Source organism: Pinus tabuliformis, chromosome X, assembly GCF_031772625.1.
Source record: "Pinus tabuliformis cultivar Carrire ecotype Pingquan chromosome X, CPIR1, whole genome shotgun sequence".
Classification (NCBI taxonomy): Eukaryota; Viridiplantae; Streptophyta; class Pinopsida; order Pinales; family Pinaceae; genus Pinus; species Pinus tabuliformis.
The window spans coordinates 968,354,879-968,375,760 of NC_142308.1; the positions used below are offsets into that span (position 1 = coordinate 968,354,879).

The following is a 20,882-nucleotide window of genomic DNA, read 5'->3' on the forward strand; positions in this document are numbered from 1 at the left end:
TCCTTGAGTCAGGCTTCGGAAAGCGACTGGCCTATCTTTCGTGTCCAGGAAGTTATTTTTGGGCTCCCCTTTTCGGGGGTGGCTGATGTTTTAGAGGGGGTCCTTGCACTGGGTGAAGTAGGGACATCCCCTGAAGTGGTTTGGCTGCTGGGTGGAGGCTGTGGCTTGCCCGTGGTCATCCTCTTGCTTCTCCTGGCTTCAGGTGCTAGAGGGGTCTCCCTCTCCCTTTTCTCTTTCGGTTTTGGAGGTGTGCTGAGGGCAGCCAGTTCCACTGCTGCCTCCTTTTCGAGAATGCGAGCCTTCTCTTTCTTGCATTTTGCTCTCTCGGAGCTCCTTGTAGAGGGCCTCTCCTTTTTAGATTTCGGGCTTCCTGTGGAAGACCCTGCTTTGCCCGCTTCCGGGCCTCCTGTAGAAGATTCTTTCTTTGTCTTCGGACTCTCTATAGGAGGTTGTTTCTCAATGACCTTCGGGCCTCTTGTAGAAGCCCCTCTTTCCAATCTTGGGCTTCTTGTAGAAGCCCCTGTCTCTGTCTTCGGGCTTCCTGTAGAAGCCTGTGGTTGCACTTTCGGGCTTCCTGTAGAAGCCTCTTTCTCCGTTTTTGGGTCTCCTGTAGAAGCCTGTCTTCCAATGATTTTCGGGCTTCCTGTAGAAGCCTTGGTCATTGCTCTTGGGCTTCCTGTAGAAGCCTGCTCCTTACTGATCTTCGGGCTTCCTGTAGAAGCCTTTGTCTTTGTTTTCGGGCTTCCTGTAGAAGCCTGTTTTTGTGTTTTCGGGCTTCCTGTAGGAGCCTGTGTTTGCGTTCCTGCAGATGCAACTCTCGCCACCTTTTCTTGCTTGGCTGCATGAATTTTGCTTTTGGCTTTGACTGCAGGAGCTGACGAGGTGCTTGGGCTGGCAGGGACCACCTCAGTTTTGACTGCCCTGCTTTTCAACCTCTTTTCCCTTGCTGACAGGATGGGGGTGTCCTCTTTTGCTCTGTCATCCTTTCCCTCCTCCTTCTCCTTTCGTTCTTTCTTCTGTGTTGGAGTCGGGACCTTTTGGCTTTTCCCTTTCTTACTCTTGGCTACGGGCTCTTCTTCTTCACCGCTAGAGAACCCCGTTTCTTCAAGCAACATTTTTATGTCCCCTTCCCTTGTTAAGTTCCTAAATGATTCCCATGCGAGGGGGACTTTATACGAGTGGAGAGCATCCTCCACAAGCAATTTTATCAACCCATGATGGGCTATCTGATCAGGGATTCCGTCCTTGAGCTTTGTAGAGCACTCCATCAAGGACTGCAGTAAAAAGTAAGGAATGCTCAGCCTCTGTGCTGCAGGGAGGTCAATCTGGTGTCTTAGTTCATTGAGCAGCCTAAAGTGATACGCATATATGATGCTGTAACGACCCTCACAGGTGATATATTTCATAATTTGCAAACTGACTTTGTTCCATGGTGGCAACAGGCTTGTCCTTTTCACCCCATTTTTGTCCTCTATGAATGATTCTTCAGGTGGGAAGAACTCCTTCTTTTCTTGCTGGCTCTGCTTCCGCTCTTCTTTATCCCACGGCAGACCCATGGGCAGTTCTGTGATTCGACTTATATGCTCTGGGGTGAGTTGGAGGCTGAGACCTATGAAGCTTACCGTGGCCAGTGTCTGGGATTTAGGCTTCAATGCCTGCAAGAATTCCTCGGCTACTTCATCATCGTAGCCCTGTAGCTTATCACAAAAAGGCATCCATTGTGCCCTGGTAAAGAGATCTACCATTGCTGGATTTCTCCTTAATTTGGCGGAATCTGTGGGTTCTCGCCTGATAAATCCACCCGGCATGATACACAATTTTCTTAACCGGAGGTGGTGATGGTGGAAGAGAGTTTAGTTTCGGTGACAGCGTGCAGAACAATACGTATAACCCACAAAAATTTTACAACACAGTATAACCACGCAACAATCCTGTAGAATTGCAGTATGGGCACACAGACAGCAATTGGTCTACTTTCTCCTTTACCCTGACGGTAACTGACAATCCTACCACCTTAAATGAGCAATTGCATGAGAGGTCCAGTGTTACCTCGTTACTCGGCCACCTTTTTTCGTGAACACCCGCGTTCCTGTAGAAGACTGCGCCCTGTAGGACTGCGTTCCTGTAGAAACTGTTCCTGTAGGAACTGTTCCTGTAGGAGCAGTGTGCAAACTTTGGGGAGGACTGCAATTGGAATGTGGTTGAGGTGCACTTCACTGGTGTTCAGTCGGCCGAAAGCTTGGCGTATCAACATGCAGAGGTATTCAGAAGAGTTACTCAAGTTCTGAAGTGGAGGTGGATGGATATACGCGCACGATCTAGCCGATTAGATTTTGAATCGGCGCAGCTCGTGGCGCGGAGGGTGAGCTGTCCCCGCCGGACCGTTGGGTGACGTCGCCCATCATCCGCCTGCACATTCACTTGCTGCCGCATTCATTCCCACAGATCTGCCGCCGCCCTTTTCGGTTAAACTCGTTTCTTGGTTGACGGGACTGATCTTCACGTGCGTGCTGCGTGTTTCCTTTGTCGTGGCTGCCACCCCATCATCTGACTATCCCTTCACTAGCCAACGTGGCCAGTCAACTGGCCTTACGGCCGCTCAACCATTCATTTCTACGCCATGCAAACAAATCAAAGTAATACTCATGCGATTTGATGGAAGGAAGGATTAGAACACTTACCGGCCAATGGTGAATCATGTGATGCTTGAAGTATCTTCTTCTTAAGCTGAGATCCTTCAGTCAAGAAGATCCGGTCCCTGTAGTAGATGATCTCGTCGACCACCCTGTACCTGTCATCCGCCACCTGCCTATCCAGAACCTCACATGAAAATTTGTGCTTGGAGTACTCTACTAAGAGTCGAGCCCTCCAGTCCATGTCCAAGCTCATAAGAGACAATGTGGCTGGTCTACGTGAAAGGGCATCTGCTACCACGTTGTTATTACCCTTGACATACTCAATTTCAAAGTCATACGCTTGGATCTTATTGATCCACTTCGGATGCCTCTCCTGTAGCTGTTTCTGCTCCAAAAAGAACATGAGGCTGTTGTGATCAATCCTCACCCTGAACCTGTTGGAACTTGGCCAATGCATGCATAATGGCCAGCATCTATGTTGGGTCCCTATAATACTAGTGATTACCCCATTACTATTGTAGTTATACCCTTTATTTATATTGTTGTGCCCCCATTGCCCCCATATTGTTATTAATGTGCCCATAGAATCCCTCTATTGTTATTTTTGTGGCTTTATATTATTATTGTTAGGTCGGCTGGATTATATTGTAACTCCTTAGACTCCTATATATAGAAAGGAGGTTTTGTCATTTGTATCATCGAAGAATTGTTCATTTATGTAATGTAAAGGAGGTTGCCCCCTCGAAGAGGCTGAATTCTAAGGCGTTGATCTATCTTTTCTATCTTTTCTTGAGCTGGTTTTATAACATTTGGTATCAAAGCTTTGGATTCTAGGGTTTCGCTACTCCAAACAGGTCATCGTGGCATTTTTGCTATAACTTTTTTCTGTGACGTTTCAGAAGTCGCAAAAAAAACCCATTTGAGAAGAAATCATGCTGAACCTTGGGTTTGAATTTCAGAGCTTTTCGCGTGATATTTTTGGAGATATGATCTGAGGAAGTTGGTCTTTTTGCAGACTCCTGAATTACACTCAAAACAGGTGACCTGGGGAAAATCATCATAACTTTCTTTCTAAGCATCGGATTGAAATTTCGTAAGAAGGTACAGAAAGATGATGGACTGTAGTTTCCTTTTATATCATTTTCAGAGTCAAAGGTTGAAACAGTGACACGTGGCACTTCATACAAGTTTGCTCTACTGAACTAGTCGATAATCAGGTCATTGCCAGAGATTGTGCATAACTCTTTCTTGGAGAACCCAATTTGGATCAGACTAGTGTCATTGGAAAGAGGACATAGAAGGCTACTACATGTCACAATTTCAGAACTGGATGATTCGAAATTACAAAGATACATCAGATTCAATATCAGGCTTCTACAAAGTAAAAAAAAGGTGTGTAGTTTTTTTTCTAATTTTTGCATAAGCTTGGTTTGAAGGAATTCAAAGGGCATAGTAAAGCATTATTATCGGTAACTGATGCCCCGAGGAAATAAAATGCAAACACCTAGTAAGGAACCTGAAAGCTCTAGCATGACTCATGAAGAAGAGGAAGAAATGCTACATGATATATCAAAATTACAAGAACAAGTGCAACAAATGTCACGCTCACAAAAACTAACAGATGCTAAGATAAATGGCGTGGAATCTAAGATAAAGGGCATGGAAGCTAAGATGGATGATCTGAAGACATAATTGAGGACATATTTGAACACAGACATGGCAGATTTGAAGACAGATTTGACAAATTTTCTACAAGAAATACTTACTAATGGTGAAAAGGTTGTAAAGGAAACTCATGATGTGAACAAAAGAAATGTTAATCATGATTCCATAGACTCTAATGTTGGATCGAAGACCCACCATATTCCAAAAATCGATATGAGGAAGTTTGATGGCAAGGATCCCGCCACATGGATATTACAGATGGAGCAGTTCTTCGATCTCAATAATGTGCAAAACACACAAAAGGTACGTATGGCAACTTTATATTTGGAACCAAATCAGTTTGTATGGTATCAATGGCTTTGCTCTCGTAAACAATTTATCACTTGGGCAATTTTTATGGAAGAATTGATAGCACATTATGAGGATACAAAAAGCAACACTTTTTTTAGCCAATTGATAAGTCTCAAACAAAAGGGTTCAATAATGGAGCACATTGAGGAGTTCCAAAAATTGAACATAAGGGTAAAAGATATTCCAGAGGAGCATAGGATTGATGTGTTCATAGGGTCTTTAAAGGATAATATCCAACATGATGTTCGCCTTTGGGAACCTGATTCATTAGAGAAGGCATTCAGGTTAGCAAGAAAAATGGAAAGCAAAATTATGGCAACCAGGAAGCATACCACTCACAACTATAAAGACGGAAGTGTTGTTGCCCCTAGTCTTCCACAACCTATAAGGTTGACACCACAACAATTGGAAGAAAAAAGAGCAAAAGGGCTTTGTTACAGTTGTGATAGCAAATACACTAAAGGTCATAAGTGTGCTGAGAAGAAATTATTCTACATAGATTGTGAAGAGGAAGAAGAAAAGGAGCAAGAAAGGTCAAAAGAAGAGGATATACTCCAGGAACAAAGCCTAGATGAAGAACAAATAAATCCGACCATATCTTGTAATGCATTGGCAGGAATTACCACTCCTCAAACCATCAAGATAGAAGGACAAATCAAGAAGAAAAAGGTAATAGTGTTGATTGATTCAGGAAGCACCCACAATTTTATTCATTGTAGGGTAGCAAAAGAATTGAATTGCTTCCTATATCCAGCACCAGAGTGTCAAGTGATGATTGCAAATGGAGGAACAATAAATTGCTCTGGAAAGTGCCATAATATCAAGCTATCCATGGGAGAATATGTATTGACTAGCCCAATGCTTTCCATTCCAATGGGAGGTGCTGATGTTGTACTAGGAGTCCAATGGCTACAATCCTTGGGTACAATAGCTTTTAATTTTCAAGAACTTTTCATCAAATTTTCTATGGAAGGAAAGGAAGTTGAATTAAGGGGTATTGCAGGGAAACCAGGAAAGATAATCAGCTCTAATGGTATGACAAAGCTTCTAAAAAAGGAGCAAAGGGGTGTAATTGCACAATTATGTTCGCTAGATGTTTCCACATTAGAATCATCTATTTCTCCAGATCTCCAAAAAGTCCTGGACAATCATTCCAAGGTATTTGAGACTCCCAAAGGTCTCCCACCTATGCGTGATCATGATCATGCTATTCATCTGATTCCAGGAAGTGTTCCTCCAAACATCAGGCCGTACAGATATCCCTATGTCCAAAAATGTGAAATTGAACGTATGGTTGCAGAAATGCTAGAGGCTGGTATAATTCAACCGAGTCAAAGTTCTTTCTCTGCTCCAGTAGTATTGGTGCACAAGAAGGATGGATCATGGCGCATGTGTCCGGATTATAGGGAGCTCAACAAGCTCACTATTAAAGATAAGTTCCCCATTCCTGTCATTGATGAATTACTGGATGAATTGCATGGATCAATTTACTTCACCAAGTTGGATCTTCGTTCAGGATATCATCAAATCAGAATGAAGATTGAAGACATTCCAAAAATGGCATTTAGAACTCATGAGGGTCATTATGAATTTTTGGTCATGCCTTTTGGCCTTACCAATGCACCTTCAACATTTCAAGGTTTGATGAATTCAATTTTCAAACCATTCCTTAGAAAATTTGTGTTAGTATTTTTTGATGATATACTAATCTACAGCAAGTCTTGGAAGGATCATGTTGAACATGTTGACAGGGTGCTACAACTATTGGAGGAGAAACAATTATATGCAAAAAGATCCAAATGTTTCTTTGGAGTCCAGGAGGTGGAATATTTGGGTCATATTGTATCTCATGAAGGAGTTAAGGTAGACCCTAGCAAAATTAAAGCCATTAAGGAATGGAAAATCCCCACATCCATAAAGCATTTGCGAGGATTTCTTGGGTTGACAGGGTATTATCGCAAGTTTGTTAAGAATTATGGGAGAATAGCAGCACCTCTAACAACATTATTGAAGAAAGATGCATTTTCATGGACTCCGGAAGCAACAAAGGCCTTTGAACATCTTAAAGAGGCAATGTGCCAAGCACCGGTCTTAGCTACACCGGACTTCACAAAAACCTTTATTGTGGAATGTGATGCTTCAGGAAATGGAATTGGTGCTGTTCTAATGCAAGATGAAAGACCCATTGCTTTTGAAAGTCGTCCAATCAAGGGAAAGTTTTTAAGCAAAGCTATTTATGAGAAGGAAATGTTGGCAATACTCCATGCACTTAAGAAATGGCGACCCTACCTAATGGGAAGACACTTCAAGGTAAAAACGGATCATGATAGCCTTAAATACTTTTTAGAACAAAGATTATCCTCTGAAGAGCAACAAAAGTGGGTCACAAAGATGTTGGGTTATGACTTTGAAATCATCTACAAAAAAGGGAAGCAAAATGTGGTGGCAGATGCACTCTCAAGAAAGGATGAGGATGTGGAAGCATTGTTGTGTGCCATTTCTATTATCCAACCAGATTGGATAAATGAAGCAAGGGAGGAATGGAAGAATGACGAAGAAGTGTGGGCACTTATTCAAAAGCTACAACAAGATTCCAGTACATCTGATACATTTAGCTGGAAAAATGATTCGTTATGGTACAAAGATCGCTTATACCTCTGTAAGAATTCCCAGCTAAAACAAAAGATTCTTATGGAATTGCACACTTCTCCCTTAGGAGGGCACTCAGGATTTTTAAAAACTTACCACAGGGTTAAGAAGGAATTTTTTTGGGATGGCCTTAAATCAGATATTCAAAATTTTGTGGCAGAATGTTTGGTTTGCCAACAAAATAAAGTTGAAACAATTAAGACACCGGGTCTATTACAACCTTTATCCATTCCAAGCCAACGTTGGGAGGAGGTTTCAATGGATTTTATCACAGGTTTACCCAAGTCTGAGGGAAAGAGTGTCATCATGGTGGTAGTTGACAGACTTACCAAGTATGCACACTTTTGTGCATTATCACATCCATTTAAAGCCAGTACAGTTTCTACTGCATTTATGGAAACAATTCAAAAGCTACATGGAAACCCAAAGATTATTGTAAGTGACAGAGATCCCATTTTCACTGGAAATTTTTGGACAGAATTATTTTCTTGTCTTGGTACTCAGTTAGCTCATAGCTCATCTTATCATCCTCAATCTGATGGGCAAACTGAGATAGTAAACAAATGTTTGGAAGGATATCTTCGTTGCTTTGTATCTGATAAACAGACACAATGGGTCAAATGGTTGCCTCTGGCTGAATGGTGGTATAACACTTCCTTTCCATACAACAACAAAAATGACCCCATTTATGGCACTTTATGGGTATCAACCACCATCCATCACATCATATTTAAGAGAAAATTCTAAGGTTCAGGCAGTGGAACATCACATCGAACATCAACAACAAGTCCTCCAACTCTTAAAGGATAACCTCGTGTTGGCACAGAATAGAATGAAACAACAGGCAGATCAACATCGCAGTGAAAGAAGTTTTGATGTAGGTGATTGGGTATTCCTACGGCTACAACCATATAAGCAAATGTCCCTCAAGCAAGCTAAGAAGGATAATAAATTATCACCAAAGTATTATGGTCCGTACAAGGTGTTGCAAAAGATTGGTACTATGGCATACAAATTGGAGCTTCCTGCAGCTTCTCGATTGCACCCAGTTTTCCATGTTTCATGTTTAAAGAAGGTTATAGGCAACAAGCTCCCAGTTCAAACAATATTGCCAGAACTTGACGAGGAAGGAAAAATTATATTGGAACCGGAAGCAGTTATAGAAACAAGAACTCGACAGCTACGAAATCGATCAATTTCAGAGTACCTTATCAAGTGGAAGAACTTATCCGCTGAAGATTCCACATGGGAGGATGAGAATTTTATGCAGAAGTATCCAGAACTACTCAAGCGTTGAGGACAACACTTTTTTGAAGGAGAGGGGCATGTTGGGTCCCTATAATACTAGTGATTACCCCATTACTATTGTAGTTATACCCCTTATTTATATTGTTGTGCCCCCATTGCCCCCATATTGTTATTAATGTGCCCATAGAATCCCTCTATTGTTATTTTTGTGGCTTTATATTATTATTGTTAGGTTGGCTGGATTATATTGTGACTCCTTAGACTCCTATATATAGAAAGGAGGTTTTGTCATTTGTATCATCGAATAATTTTTCATTTATGTAATGTAAAGGAGGTTTCCCCCTCGAAGAGGCTGAATTCTAAGGCGTTGATCTATCTTTTCTATCTTTTCTTGAGCTGGTTTCATAACAATCTCCTTGTCATATTTAAAATACAACCTCTCATGTGGAAGGAGCTTCCAGCTCTTGAAGGCTATAGGGTGACCTCCCTACATCAACACTGCGCCAATCCCCTCTCCTGACGCATCACACTCCAAAACAAATGGCTGCGAAAAATACTGCAATGCAAGCACTACGCAGCTGCTCATAACCTCCTTGAGCCTATCAAAGGGTCACTACGTTGTATCCAACCAACTGAATTCCCCCTTCCTCATCAAATCTGTCAAGGGTGCAACAAGTTGTGAGAAACTCTTGTCGAACCTCTGGTAGTAAATACAAATGCCAATGAATCCCCGAAGTTCTGTCACGTTCCTCGGCTCCGGCCAATCTCTGATGGCCCTGATCTTCTCCTCGTGGACTCTTACTCCGTCCACCCCTATGATGTGTCCCAAGTAAAACATCTTTGTCAACCCAAACTCACATTTGGAGAGCTTGGCATAGAACTGCTGCTCCTCCAAGATGCGCAACACTGTCTCAATGTGTTAGAGATGCTCCTCCCAAGTCCTGCTGTAAATGAGGATATCATCAAAGAACACCAACACAAACTTCCTTAAGTGACTACAAAAGATGTGATTTATGCAGGGCTGGAAAGTAGCTGGGGTGTTGGTTAGCCCAAAGGGCATCACCAAAAACTCAAAGTGCCCATAGTGACACCTAAAGGCGGTCTTGTGAATGTCCTACTCCCTCACGCGAATCTGATGGCACCCAGATCTCAAATCAATCTTTGAGAAGAACTATGCTCCTCTCAACTCATCTATCAACTCATCGATCCTAGGTATGGGGTACCTGTTCTTTAGTGTCTTCTTGTTCAGGGCCCTTTAGTCAATGCACATCCTCAATGTGTCGTCCTTCTTCTTCACCAACACCACGAAAGAAGCAAAAGAACTCGTGCTCAGTCAAATGTGCCCAAGAACTAGCAACTCCTAATTGGCCTGCTCAATCTCATCCCGATAGGCCTTGGGATGCCTATAGGGGGTAGTAATCACTACCTGTATGCCCTACTCAAGCTCAATGATGTGCTCAAACCCCCGATCCGGTGGTTGTCCTGGCGAAATCTCCCCAAACACTGTGGCATACTGGTCAAGGATGGACTGTATCTCTAGGTGCACCATCTACCCTATCGTCCCTGCCTCTGATGCACGCAGCTCCACTATGCACTCTACGTCTCCCTTCCGGAAAACTACCTCCATCAGATGAGCCGAAACAGTCTGAGGTGGATATGTGTGTTGTCCCCGTATCTTCTCATGCCTCCCTGTCTTCTCATCATCCCACTCCATCTCTAGGACCTTCCAATCTGTCATGACCTTCCCTAGAGTGATAAGCCACTGAACACTAAGTATCATGTTGGTGTCTGGAATATTGACCACAAAAAAGTGGTCAGTAAGTGTGTAGGTGCCCATTGTCACTGATAACTCTGGGACATAATGGGCACACACCATGGTCTGATCTCCTGGGACCAAAACTGAAAATCCATCGGAGCTCTTTGTCTGTATACCTCTCCGCTCAACCATCTGTGCATCGATGAAGTTGTGGGTTGCCCCATTGTCAACCAAAACTGATACTCGTTGGACACATACTGTCCCCCGTACGTGCAGCGTTAAATACTTGGGAACTCCTCGCAATGCTGCAAGGGCCCCTCCGGTAGGTGCAAAAGTTGCACCACCTACTGCTAGTGGTGGAGGTGGCAAAGGATCCTACGCGTCATGACTATCTCCTACCTCCACATCATCCTCCTCATCCTCTTCCCCGCTACTCTCGAAGAAGACCTCAATAAAATGTGCTTTTCTAGCAGCACATCTATGTCCCGGTGCCCACGGCTCCTGACAGGTAAAGCACAACCGCTTCTTCTTCAGCTCCCTCCTAGCATCATCATCAATCTGTGCTTGTCCTAGATTCCCCATTGGAAGCAGAATCCTCACATCCTTCCCCTTAGGCTGGAAAGCTTGTCTCTGGGGGTAAGGTGTCCGAGTCCTGGGTAAGGCATCCTGTAAGTCCTGGGTCCTGCTAATAGCATCCTGGAGTGTGGATGATCTAGTGAATCTAACTAGACCCCGAAGTGGCTCTGCTAACCCCTCAACAAACATGTAGTTCCTCCGTGCTGCGAATAGATCTGGCACCATCACTAAAACCCTCAAGAAGTCTACAACGTAGGTCTTTGGGCTCCCAGTCTGTTTGAGCCTCATCAGCTCAACAAAGTGTTGTTCTGGATCCCTCCGGTCAAACCTCTCTATCAATCTCCTGGTGAACTCGACATATGTCGTCACTGTGGAGTGTCCGAGTGTAACCATCCCATGCAACCACCAGTCCTAGGCCTCACCATCCAAATGTAATGTCGCCACCTTGATGGCCTCTGTCTCCGACATCTGGTTAAGGCGGAAATAGATGTCTGGCTTCTCCACCTAAGACTTTGCCGAACTGTTTAATAAACCATCAAACGTAGGCGAGTGGAATCTACTAGCTGTGCGGTGGGTGTCTCCACCATGATAATGCCAGTATCCTCTATGATGGTTGCGGGGTCTACTATCCCGCTAGAGCTGAACAAAGTCTCTGAATGAGAGAGCATCCCTGAACTCCTACCCATAGGCCTGGTACTCCACAAAATAATCGCCCATATGACCGGGCTCTACCTCCTGCTGGGCTCCGGCCCTAGTGTCTACTCCTAGGAAAGTGGGCATGGTAGAGCGTGTAGGGGCATGTGAGGCGATCTGCTGAGTAGTATCACGCTGAGTGGCACTCTACTCTGGCAAATGGTTGGATGTACCTAATCCCTCACCAACCTGGAAAACCTGTGGGTTCTCATGTTGTCTAGCCTCCACCGCCATGAATCTCTACCCCATTACCTCGATCTACCTCAACAGATCCTGCGCTGATTTGAGGAGCATGTCCGCAAATCTCTTCCCATCCTCATCTGCCATCGGATCCTCCTGCTCTGCGTCCACCACAGGCTCCTCCTGTTCTATGTTCACCACAGGTTCCTCCCGTTCTGTGTCCACCACCCGAACACAGTCTCCCTCTCCGTAGGTGTTCTCCAGCCTACACTCAATATCTCTATATTTCCTACCTCTGTAACAGATGTAAGGCTTCTCCCTTGGTGTCATAAACTGCTAGCTCCACAGGCTGAGCCAGATCTATGCTCTGATACCACTGTAATACCCCTTTTCAGGGATATCCCTCAAACACAAGCAAACCCCAACCAGAGATGGACTGGGAGGCGTTTACCAGATATGTCGTCTCTGAAAAGAGGACGAGATCCGGAGGCTACCTGGCCCTTTCCAGACTCTATCTAAAGAGTATAGGAGAAAAAGACACAAGTGGTATAGTAGACGAGAAGCTCAAGAGATAAAAATAACAGTAGTGCAACATACAATAATGTATACATGGAATATAACCAAATACTCAAGAAATGCAGAGAGAAATGCTAAGCCATTTTATTATACTGAGTAATGGAAAGAGTACAAGAGGTGATAAGAAAGATAACACCTCGACTTGCACAAGTCAAGTGAAAAAATACACTCAGAATGGTAAGGAAATGGCCTCTCTCTGAACTGCATCCAAGCTGCCGGAGAACTGCTATGCTGCTACTATTGCTGGAATCAAGTGAGGATTTGGGGCTGTTCCCCTCCTCAGAAAATGTTGAAACTCTGGAATCAGTCTCTGCTCAATAAACCCAGAAAAGCCCAAAAAGCTTTTCTAAAATAGCTGACCCCCGAAATCACCCCCTTGAGGATCTACGCTATCCCTCAAGGCTTTGTGCTGCCACTGAAGAGAATCCTCCACATACACCCAGTCCAGAGCTCCTACCAAAAGATACTGCATCCTCCTCTCTCAAGACTGCACAGTCATCAAAATGCTCAGCCTCCTCAACTCCAAAGATCGATCCTCCTGCAAAAGACCGATGAAACTACCTTGCCCGAGCAGGCACTCGAAGTCCCCCGGGGCTAAGGGTTAGATCTCCGAACGGAGACACTCGATGCACTAAACAGTGCTGCAGACAGGCTAAACAGCCAGCGTGATCGAAGTCGAAGTGACTAGCTCGAATGCAACATAATCGAATGCCAAAATGAGGAGGCTCGTCTCTCCTTTATAGCATTGGCCTCTCTCAAAACCCTAAGGCCCACCTCCTCCAACGTAGCCTCTCTCTTGCCACGTGCTCCTCTCCATCTGCGCAGTCCCTCCAAGTGTCTACGTGGTCCTTTGGTCCCCTTAGCTCCCCTTTTAAGTTACAATGTTGTGCTACTAGGGAATGACTTTATTCAAAAAGTGAGTTGTGTCCCCCCCTTTCCTCACCTTTTTATTTATAAATAACTATAGAAGGCAAAATTGAGTAAAATCAAATATTCCAATTAGCCATGGCTAATTAGGAATATTACATAATTTGAGCATTGAGACTCCATAAGTAAACAAGGCACATTTCGCTCTTTATGAGCCATATTTTAGCTCTCGAGACTCCATAAGTAAACAAGGCATAGTTCGCTCTTTATGAGCCATATTTTAGCTCTCGAGCTTAATGATTAAAGGGATTTATTTAAAAGTTTATCGGCTCAATTCACAAGTTGGCTTTAAAACCTTGGAATTTGAGCATTGAGACTCCATAAGTAAACAACCATACTGCTCCAAGGTCTATCCAAGTAAACAAGACATATTTAGCTCTTTATGAGCCATATTTTAGCTCTCAAGATTCATGATTAAAGGAATTTATTTAAAAGTTTCTAGGCTCCATTCACAAGTTGGCTTTAAAACCTTGGAATTTGAGCATTGAGACTCCATAAGTAAACAACCATACTGCTCCAAGCTCTATCCAAGTAAACAAGGCATATTTAGCTCTTTATGAGCCATATTTTAGCTCTCGAGCTTCATGATTAAAGGGATTTAAAAACCATATTGCTCCAAGGTCTATCCAAGTAAACAAGGCATATTTCACTCTTTATGAGCCATATTTTAGCTCTTGAGCTTCATGATTAAAGGGATTTATTTAAAAATTTCTTGGCTGAATTCACAAGTTGGCTTTAAAACCAATTCAGAAGTTGGGCATATTTTGCTCTTTATGAGCCATATTTTAGCTCTCGAGCTTCATGGTTAAAAAACAAGGCATATTTCGCTCTTTATGAACCACATTTTAACTCAATTCACAAATTGGCTTTAAAAGCTTAGAATTTGAGCATTGATACTCCATATGTAATTTCGCTCTTTGTGAATCACATCTTAACTCAATTCACAAATTGGCTTTAAAAGCTTAGAATTTGAGCATTGATACTCCATAAGTAAACAACCATACTGCTCCAAGGTCTATCGTTGAACAATCATATTCCCCGAAGGAAACCCACACACAAGGTATGAAGTGAAGGAGGGTCTCACAGATCGTTGGCACAACATATCCATATTTGCTCACGGCCTTGGGAAAAATAAACACATAAAAGATTTTCCCTTGGTCGGTATGGGACAATCTCCGCAAATGTTACTTTAAAGGGAGGGGTTAAGATTGTCTTTTCAATTTTTCCAAGTCATAAAATGAACACTAAAATCGACCAAATCTCGTGCTTATACAAAGAATTAACAAAGAGAAGACCCACATGTTGCATAATACGTTGATTGAGAAGAGAGTGACAACAAAAATTGAAGCCTTCAAAAAGGGCCTTTGTAGTTGTTCAGGTTGATGCTTGGTGTCAAGAAATGAAGGAGAGACAAAAATAAAAGCTTTTTGGTGTCCCCTGGAGGCTTCTCTAATTGCATGTCATTATGGGGATGGGGAAGATACAATTCTTCTACAGTTTTGATAATCATAATCATGATAGATTTCCTTGGCAAGATTGATGTTATATTCAGGAAATGACTGCAATTTTTTCATTTATGTGCACCAGTTCTTGCTATATTCGTTTTAGATCTGTGTGGGTGCTTTTATTAGAACAAGGCAGAGATTCAAAGAGATACAATCATTAGGGACAATCCATAACCGCTTTGAAAAGTTTTTCTAGAAGTCATGTAATAAATTTTATGACAGCATTGAAGAAAAGAACAGATGTGGGCGGGCTTATAAATACCCACCTTGACCAGGAGCTACATGTCAACGAGTTTTAATAACTTTTATAAGACAACCGTCTCCAGGTATTTGATGCGGACAATTTTGAAGTTTCAAAGCCGCTTAACAGCTTTACAGATATCCATCAAAGGAATCGTCCAGAGAACTTTAATTTGCCGATGAAGAAGATGGCCCAACGCACTATCAATTCAATGATCAAATTTCTTATCGAAATTGCCTTTGGAATAGAATTTCGATAGAAACTGTGATTGAAAAGATCAAATTACCAATGACTTATGGGTTCGATATCCAGACTTTATCACAGATGATCTTGCAGCATTAAAACCATCTCATATTTTCTCAAGCAACCAAACGATATAGAGAAAATTGGTAGATTGGAAGACATTATTGAGTGCGATTTGTTGGGCGGAAATATATGCTATGAATTCTTCAAATGTAAATTTGGCATGAGCTATAATTACAAATATGATACCAAATTTGAAGTGAGAAAACACAGGCATCTCAAGGCAGTGGATTTCGAGCTCAATTTTTGGGCAAATGTTAAATTTAAAAAATCCGTGATCTAGGTTTTGTGCAGAATACCCCCAATTAACTTCAACGTGGGAAGTGTCCAAAAATTCGGAGCGGTTTAAGAGATATCACCATTTCCTCAAGAAGGTATATGTTCAACATTTGTAAAGCGTCTGCAATAAATCAATTTTCATTTTTTAAATCAACCAAATGATCTCTCTGCAACTATCTCAGATTATGAGGGACGTGTTTGGTGTAATTATTCTCAGGAAAAGAGAAGAGCAATGATTCAGCTCACAACTTATACTAAATAAATTGGTTTCCAGCATACCTTGACAGTTGATTGGTGTACTCTAAGTTCTATTCAATAAAAATTCAATTAGGGAAAGTGTACGGTGCATAAAACTATGTTTCCTGAAGACATTGGATTGTTACAGTTTAAAGCTTTCCATTTCTGGCATACCGAGCTCTTTGCGCATATTCAGGTTGATATTCTTCCAAATCCACGACTGGAGATTTGATCTACTTGCAGATCTGAAAATTAAAAAACAGAGAATAACAAAAACAGACTGTAGACACAAACACTGGAATAACACAGGTCTGCAAACAATACCACCACTTTATTATGAAGAAGAGATGAGCATTTTATAAAACAATGCAATCATTCTCTTTATTACAAAAGATAAAATCAAACTGCATAATTAGATAAAGCCAAGATATTTTAGATGTTTCCTTTTTCTTAGTTTTTCAGATGTTTCCCTCTTTTCTATTCTTGGATGTTTCCAATGAAATAGTACGCTTTTTCTTGGTTGCCCAATCAGTGAGATGTTGCTGATTTTTGTGTCCTTTCTGGTTGCCCAATTCCTCCCTGTTTAGATCAGGAAGCGTCCCCGCTTCCTCCACCAACTGAGGGAAATTGCGTTGCAATGTTTCTGCATTGATCCATTTTGCCTGTGCTGGTGTGTGTCCCTTCCTACCAACCAAATATGAGAAGTATGGCTGATGTCGTGTATCCCGTTTCTTGAAGTCCAGAATTGTATCTTTGAGCAGAGGAGGCTGAAAATCTGGAATATTATCAACCGGATGATGAATTGTATGGAGGATGGTCTCTTTGCCAAGAATGTAATGGCGCCATTGCTTCAAAGCTTGCACTAAACTGTAGAATTCCTTGTCATAGGTGCTGTACATGAGCTTAGCATCCGCAAGTGCCTCAGAATGGTATGATAGGGATTGCATGATACTATCGTACTTATTAGTACAGTATGTTGTCAATAATTTGAAGAAGCAATTAAATGATGCCTGCCAAATATTTCTCTTTTGAATGGTATAACTAGCACGTGGATCTGTCAGGATATCTGTAGCTCTTTCCAGAACAGCTTTTAGAACCACCGATGCCCCATCACCAGTAGAACTTCCAAGAGGACGAAGTGGTGGTTGCTCTGAAGAACAAACTACTGCTGTCAAACAAGCAATAAGGGCATCTAAATCCATGTTGAAAACACACATAGCCACAGTCTTAGCAAGCCCAACTGTAGCACTGGGATCTGGAGTTAAGCTACCAAACAAAAAACGCAAATGACGAAAAACTGCCATGGAGACAATTCGTGCAAGTTCACTTCCAGGTGTGAGAAGCTGAAGGTATTTTGATAGAAGTTTTCTCCCTTTGGGAAGAGAAACCAGGCGTAGAAAAACAAGGTCATCTTTTGGAGCCAACCCAATTGGATGGCCACCCTCTGCTCCAAGAGGATCAACTAAGTGCAGAGAAGCTGCTAATCCTTCCAACAGAATCTGCCGCCTTCTTTTTAATTGGGCCCCACCATCTTGTAGTTGAGATACTTGCAAAAACCGATCAATATCATCCACATCAAGAAGAAGGCACAGCCCATCCTCAATAACAATCCTTGCAGCCAGCATTGGTTCCTGTTCAAGGGGTCTCTCAGTGGCCTTGGGTTCATTTACATTATCACCTGTGGCATTTGGTGTTGAAGGAGCGTCCACTTCCAGAAGTGGACGAGGCCTGCGAATAGAAGAAAATGGCACTCTTCCCAGTGCCTCTACCTGAAGATAAGCATGTGGCTCTGCTACAGCTTTTGTTCGCGGTGGCAATTCACGTAGAGAAGATGGTGCAAACTGACTTTTTCCTCGAGAACCAGTAGCATTCTTTGCTTGCACAGCCTGATGATAATAATCATCAACATAGGGATCACTGGTGTGAGTTGCAGCAAGCTGCATGCGAACAATGCTCTCGATTTCTTCTGCAGACATATACTTTGATCGGAACTGTGGCCAGCCATTATTAGACCTACCTGACTGGCTGTTCGTATCTGAATTCTGTTGGCTATTACGCTGATTTTGCTTTCCACGTTGTTGAGACTTACTACGCTGATCCCTAAAATCCCCACCCAAAAATGCCTCATTGTATCTGTGCATGGCAGGTGGAGGATGTGAATTGAATACTTGTTGAGTTGGCACAGGAGGAAAATGAGGAACACCACTCTGCATTGCCTGAAATCTTTGCTGCTGCAGCAATGCCTGTGCTTGTGCAGGCAACATAGCATTGGGTTGGGGCATTTGCTGATGCATCATATTAGTCATAATCCCCGATGGCCCTCCTGGTCGCATATTAGATTGATTCAACCAGTGGCCTTGCTGAGGCCGTGTACCCATTACATGACCTGAAGAGTTGTATTGAGGCATCCCTCCTCCATATTGGATCACAGAAGGCAGAATTCCTCCTGTATCAGAAGGCAGAATTCCTCCATATTGGATCACAGAAGGCAGAAGGTTTTTAACAGTGGCTTTATTAAGGGCTCGATAGTCTGTCACGAGGCGCCATTCAGAAGTATCTTTTTTGGGAATAATAAAAGCTGGAGATGCACATGGCGAGGATGACGTCTGAATATGACCGGATGTCAACAATTCTTCAATTTGGCGTTCTATCTCAGTTGCCTCTCGAGGAGCAAGGCGATAAGATGGGGCATTGGGTAAGGAAGCGCCAGGAACAAGATCAATGTGGTGTTCAACAGAGCGTGCTGGAGGCAGCCCTGTGGGTTGGGTGAAGACATCTGCAGATTCATGGAGTAGAGGAGCCATTGAAGGAGGGACTGGATTGGTGAGGTTGTCTGGCTTGACAGGGCGAACCAAGCACAAAGAAACATCTTGGTTTAAATTGACTCTTATAATGGGAGCTTTGCCAATGGAAGGTTGGGTTGATGTGCTAGCTGAGGATGTGAGCACATAGGTGCGCCCATCGTGCTGCAAGTGGTATTGGTGATCTGTAGCATGATAAACAGCATGTCGAGCCTCTTGGTATGGAATTCCTAGCAATAAATCAGCACAATCTAGAGGAGAAACATCACATACCACAGTATCACGAAAAGGCCCAATAGCAAAGGTGACAACACAACATTGTGAGATGGTAAGACGAGGACCGTCCTTTCTGACCCAACCGAGCTGATATGGGTGGGGGTGAGGAGTGGTGGGAAGGCAAAGGCGTTCAACTAAGTCTTGTGACACAAGATTCTTTTGACTCCCATTGTCAAGAATAAGCGTGGCCAACTCATGTTTGATTTGACAATTATGGGTAAACAAAGGCGTAACAGAGGTGTTTGTTGCATTAGCAGTCATGAGGATGAGAGAGGGGTCCACTTCTGTCGGATTTTCGAGAGAAATAGCTGGAAGCGGGGTAGTGGCCTTTGGTTGTTTGACCTCTGTAAAAAGAGTTTTCTGGAGGCGGAGATTTTTCAATACTCGACAATCTGCAGAAGCATGTGAGTTGGTCTTGTGAAATGTGCACCAGGGGGTGCGGTGAGGTGTGGGGGATGAGGCAGAGGCGACATTAGAAGAATCAAAGGAAGATGGACCATTTCTAGCTTGAGGATATCGGATTCGAGTACCCACTTTGCGTTCCACCGCCAGGGCCCGAATAAAGGCCTTGTCTAATGAAGCACTATCAAACAATTCGACTTCACGACGAAGAAGCATTAGCAAACCAAAATTAAATTTGATAATTAGTACCTCGTCTGGATCGGATATATGGAGTTGAATGCGCAACTTGCAGAAGACATCAATGTAGGCTTGCACTGATTGATTGGGTAGTTGTCGAAGCTGCAACCATTTGGCAAAGAGATTTTGTATATATCCTGGAGGATAGAAGTGTTCACGTAAGGCCTCGCAAAAGAGATTCCAAGATGTGATAGGCGTCGATTTGGTCTCGGCTTGTTCTCCAAGGTCCACAACCAAGAACATATTCTCAAGATGAGTATCCCACCATGTTTGTGCTAGGCCTTCCAATTGTAGACTGGCGATCTGAAGTTTCATCTCCTCGTCCATTGTTGGACAGGTTCTAAAATAGTTGGAGACCCTGCGGATCCAATTATCAACAGTCTCACCATTCATTTGCCCTGAGAATTTGGGCAGTTGAAAGCGTGTATCAAGCTGCATTTTCCCTGGAGGGCGTTGTTGTTGTTGCAGCGTAATTAGCTCTTGAATATCCCTAGCTAAATCATTCACTGGCGAGCTCATGATTTTCATTCACTGAATGGAGTGAAATGTATGACCCTTAAAAAAAAAAAAAAAAAAAAAAAATCTTCGAACAGGTGGATGGCTTCCAAGATCTTATGCTCTGATACTAATTGATCTACTTGCAGATTTGAAAATTAAAAAACAGAGAATAACAAAAACAGATTGTAGACACAAACACTGGAATAACACAGGTCTGCAAACAATACCACCACTTTATTATGAAGAAGAGATGAGCATTTTATAAAACAATGCAATCATTCTCTTTATTACAAAAGATAAAATCAAACTGCATAATTAGATAAAGCCAAGATATTTTAGATGTTTCCTTTTTCCTAGTTTTTCAGATGTTTCCCTCTTTTCTATTCTTGGATGTTTCCAATGAAATAGTACGCCTTTTCTTGGTTGCCCAATCAGTGAGATGTTGCTGATTTTTGTGTCCTTTTTGGTTGCCCAAGATTGTTAGTGTTATGGATCAAACTTATGATGATGGAGCAATTTTTCATGCTTACGATGAGATACCAACAAGTGAATAACAAATGAGAATCAAACCATGGTGAAAGCGATCTACTTCTGAGATGCCTTTAAATCCTATAAAATAGGATTACCATTCTGTCAGGTTCCATCGCAATACAGCGTTCATAACATTCATGCCTGGATCCAATGGTTTTGCGGGAAGGCAAAACACATGACAATTAAGAAGGAAAGAGCTCCCAGAAAGTGATTGTCTCAAGCTACCCATTCAAATGACTTGCTCAAGCTACCCATTCAAATGATTAATGGCTATAATTCATCACGAAATCACTACTCGTACTTGATAGAAATCAC

At 42.6% G+C, this 20,882-nt stretch overlaps 1 protein-coding gene across 1 annotated transcript; it reads right to left on the minus strand.

Annotated features, from left to right (window-relative positions):
- Positions 1-16,271: 16,271 nt before the first annotated feature.
- Positions 16,272-19,167, minus strand: LOC149142952 (uncharacterized). The gene has a single exon (XM_089448745.1). It carries the CDS (start codon positions 19,158-19,160, stop codon positions 16,281-16,283), a length of 2,880 nt encoding a protein of 959 aa, XP_089304871.1. The 5' UTR covers positions 19,161-19,167; the 3' UTR covers positions 16,272-16,280.
- Between the last annotated feature and the right edge of the window lie 1,715 nt (positions 19,168-20,882).

Coding starts and splice junctions, on each gene's coding strand:
- LOC149142952 (XM_089448745.1), bottom strand. CDS start 19,160: ATGACTGCTAATGCAACAAACACCTCTGTTACGCCTTTGTTTACCCAT.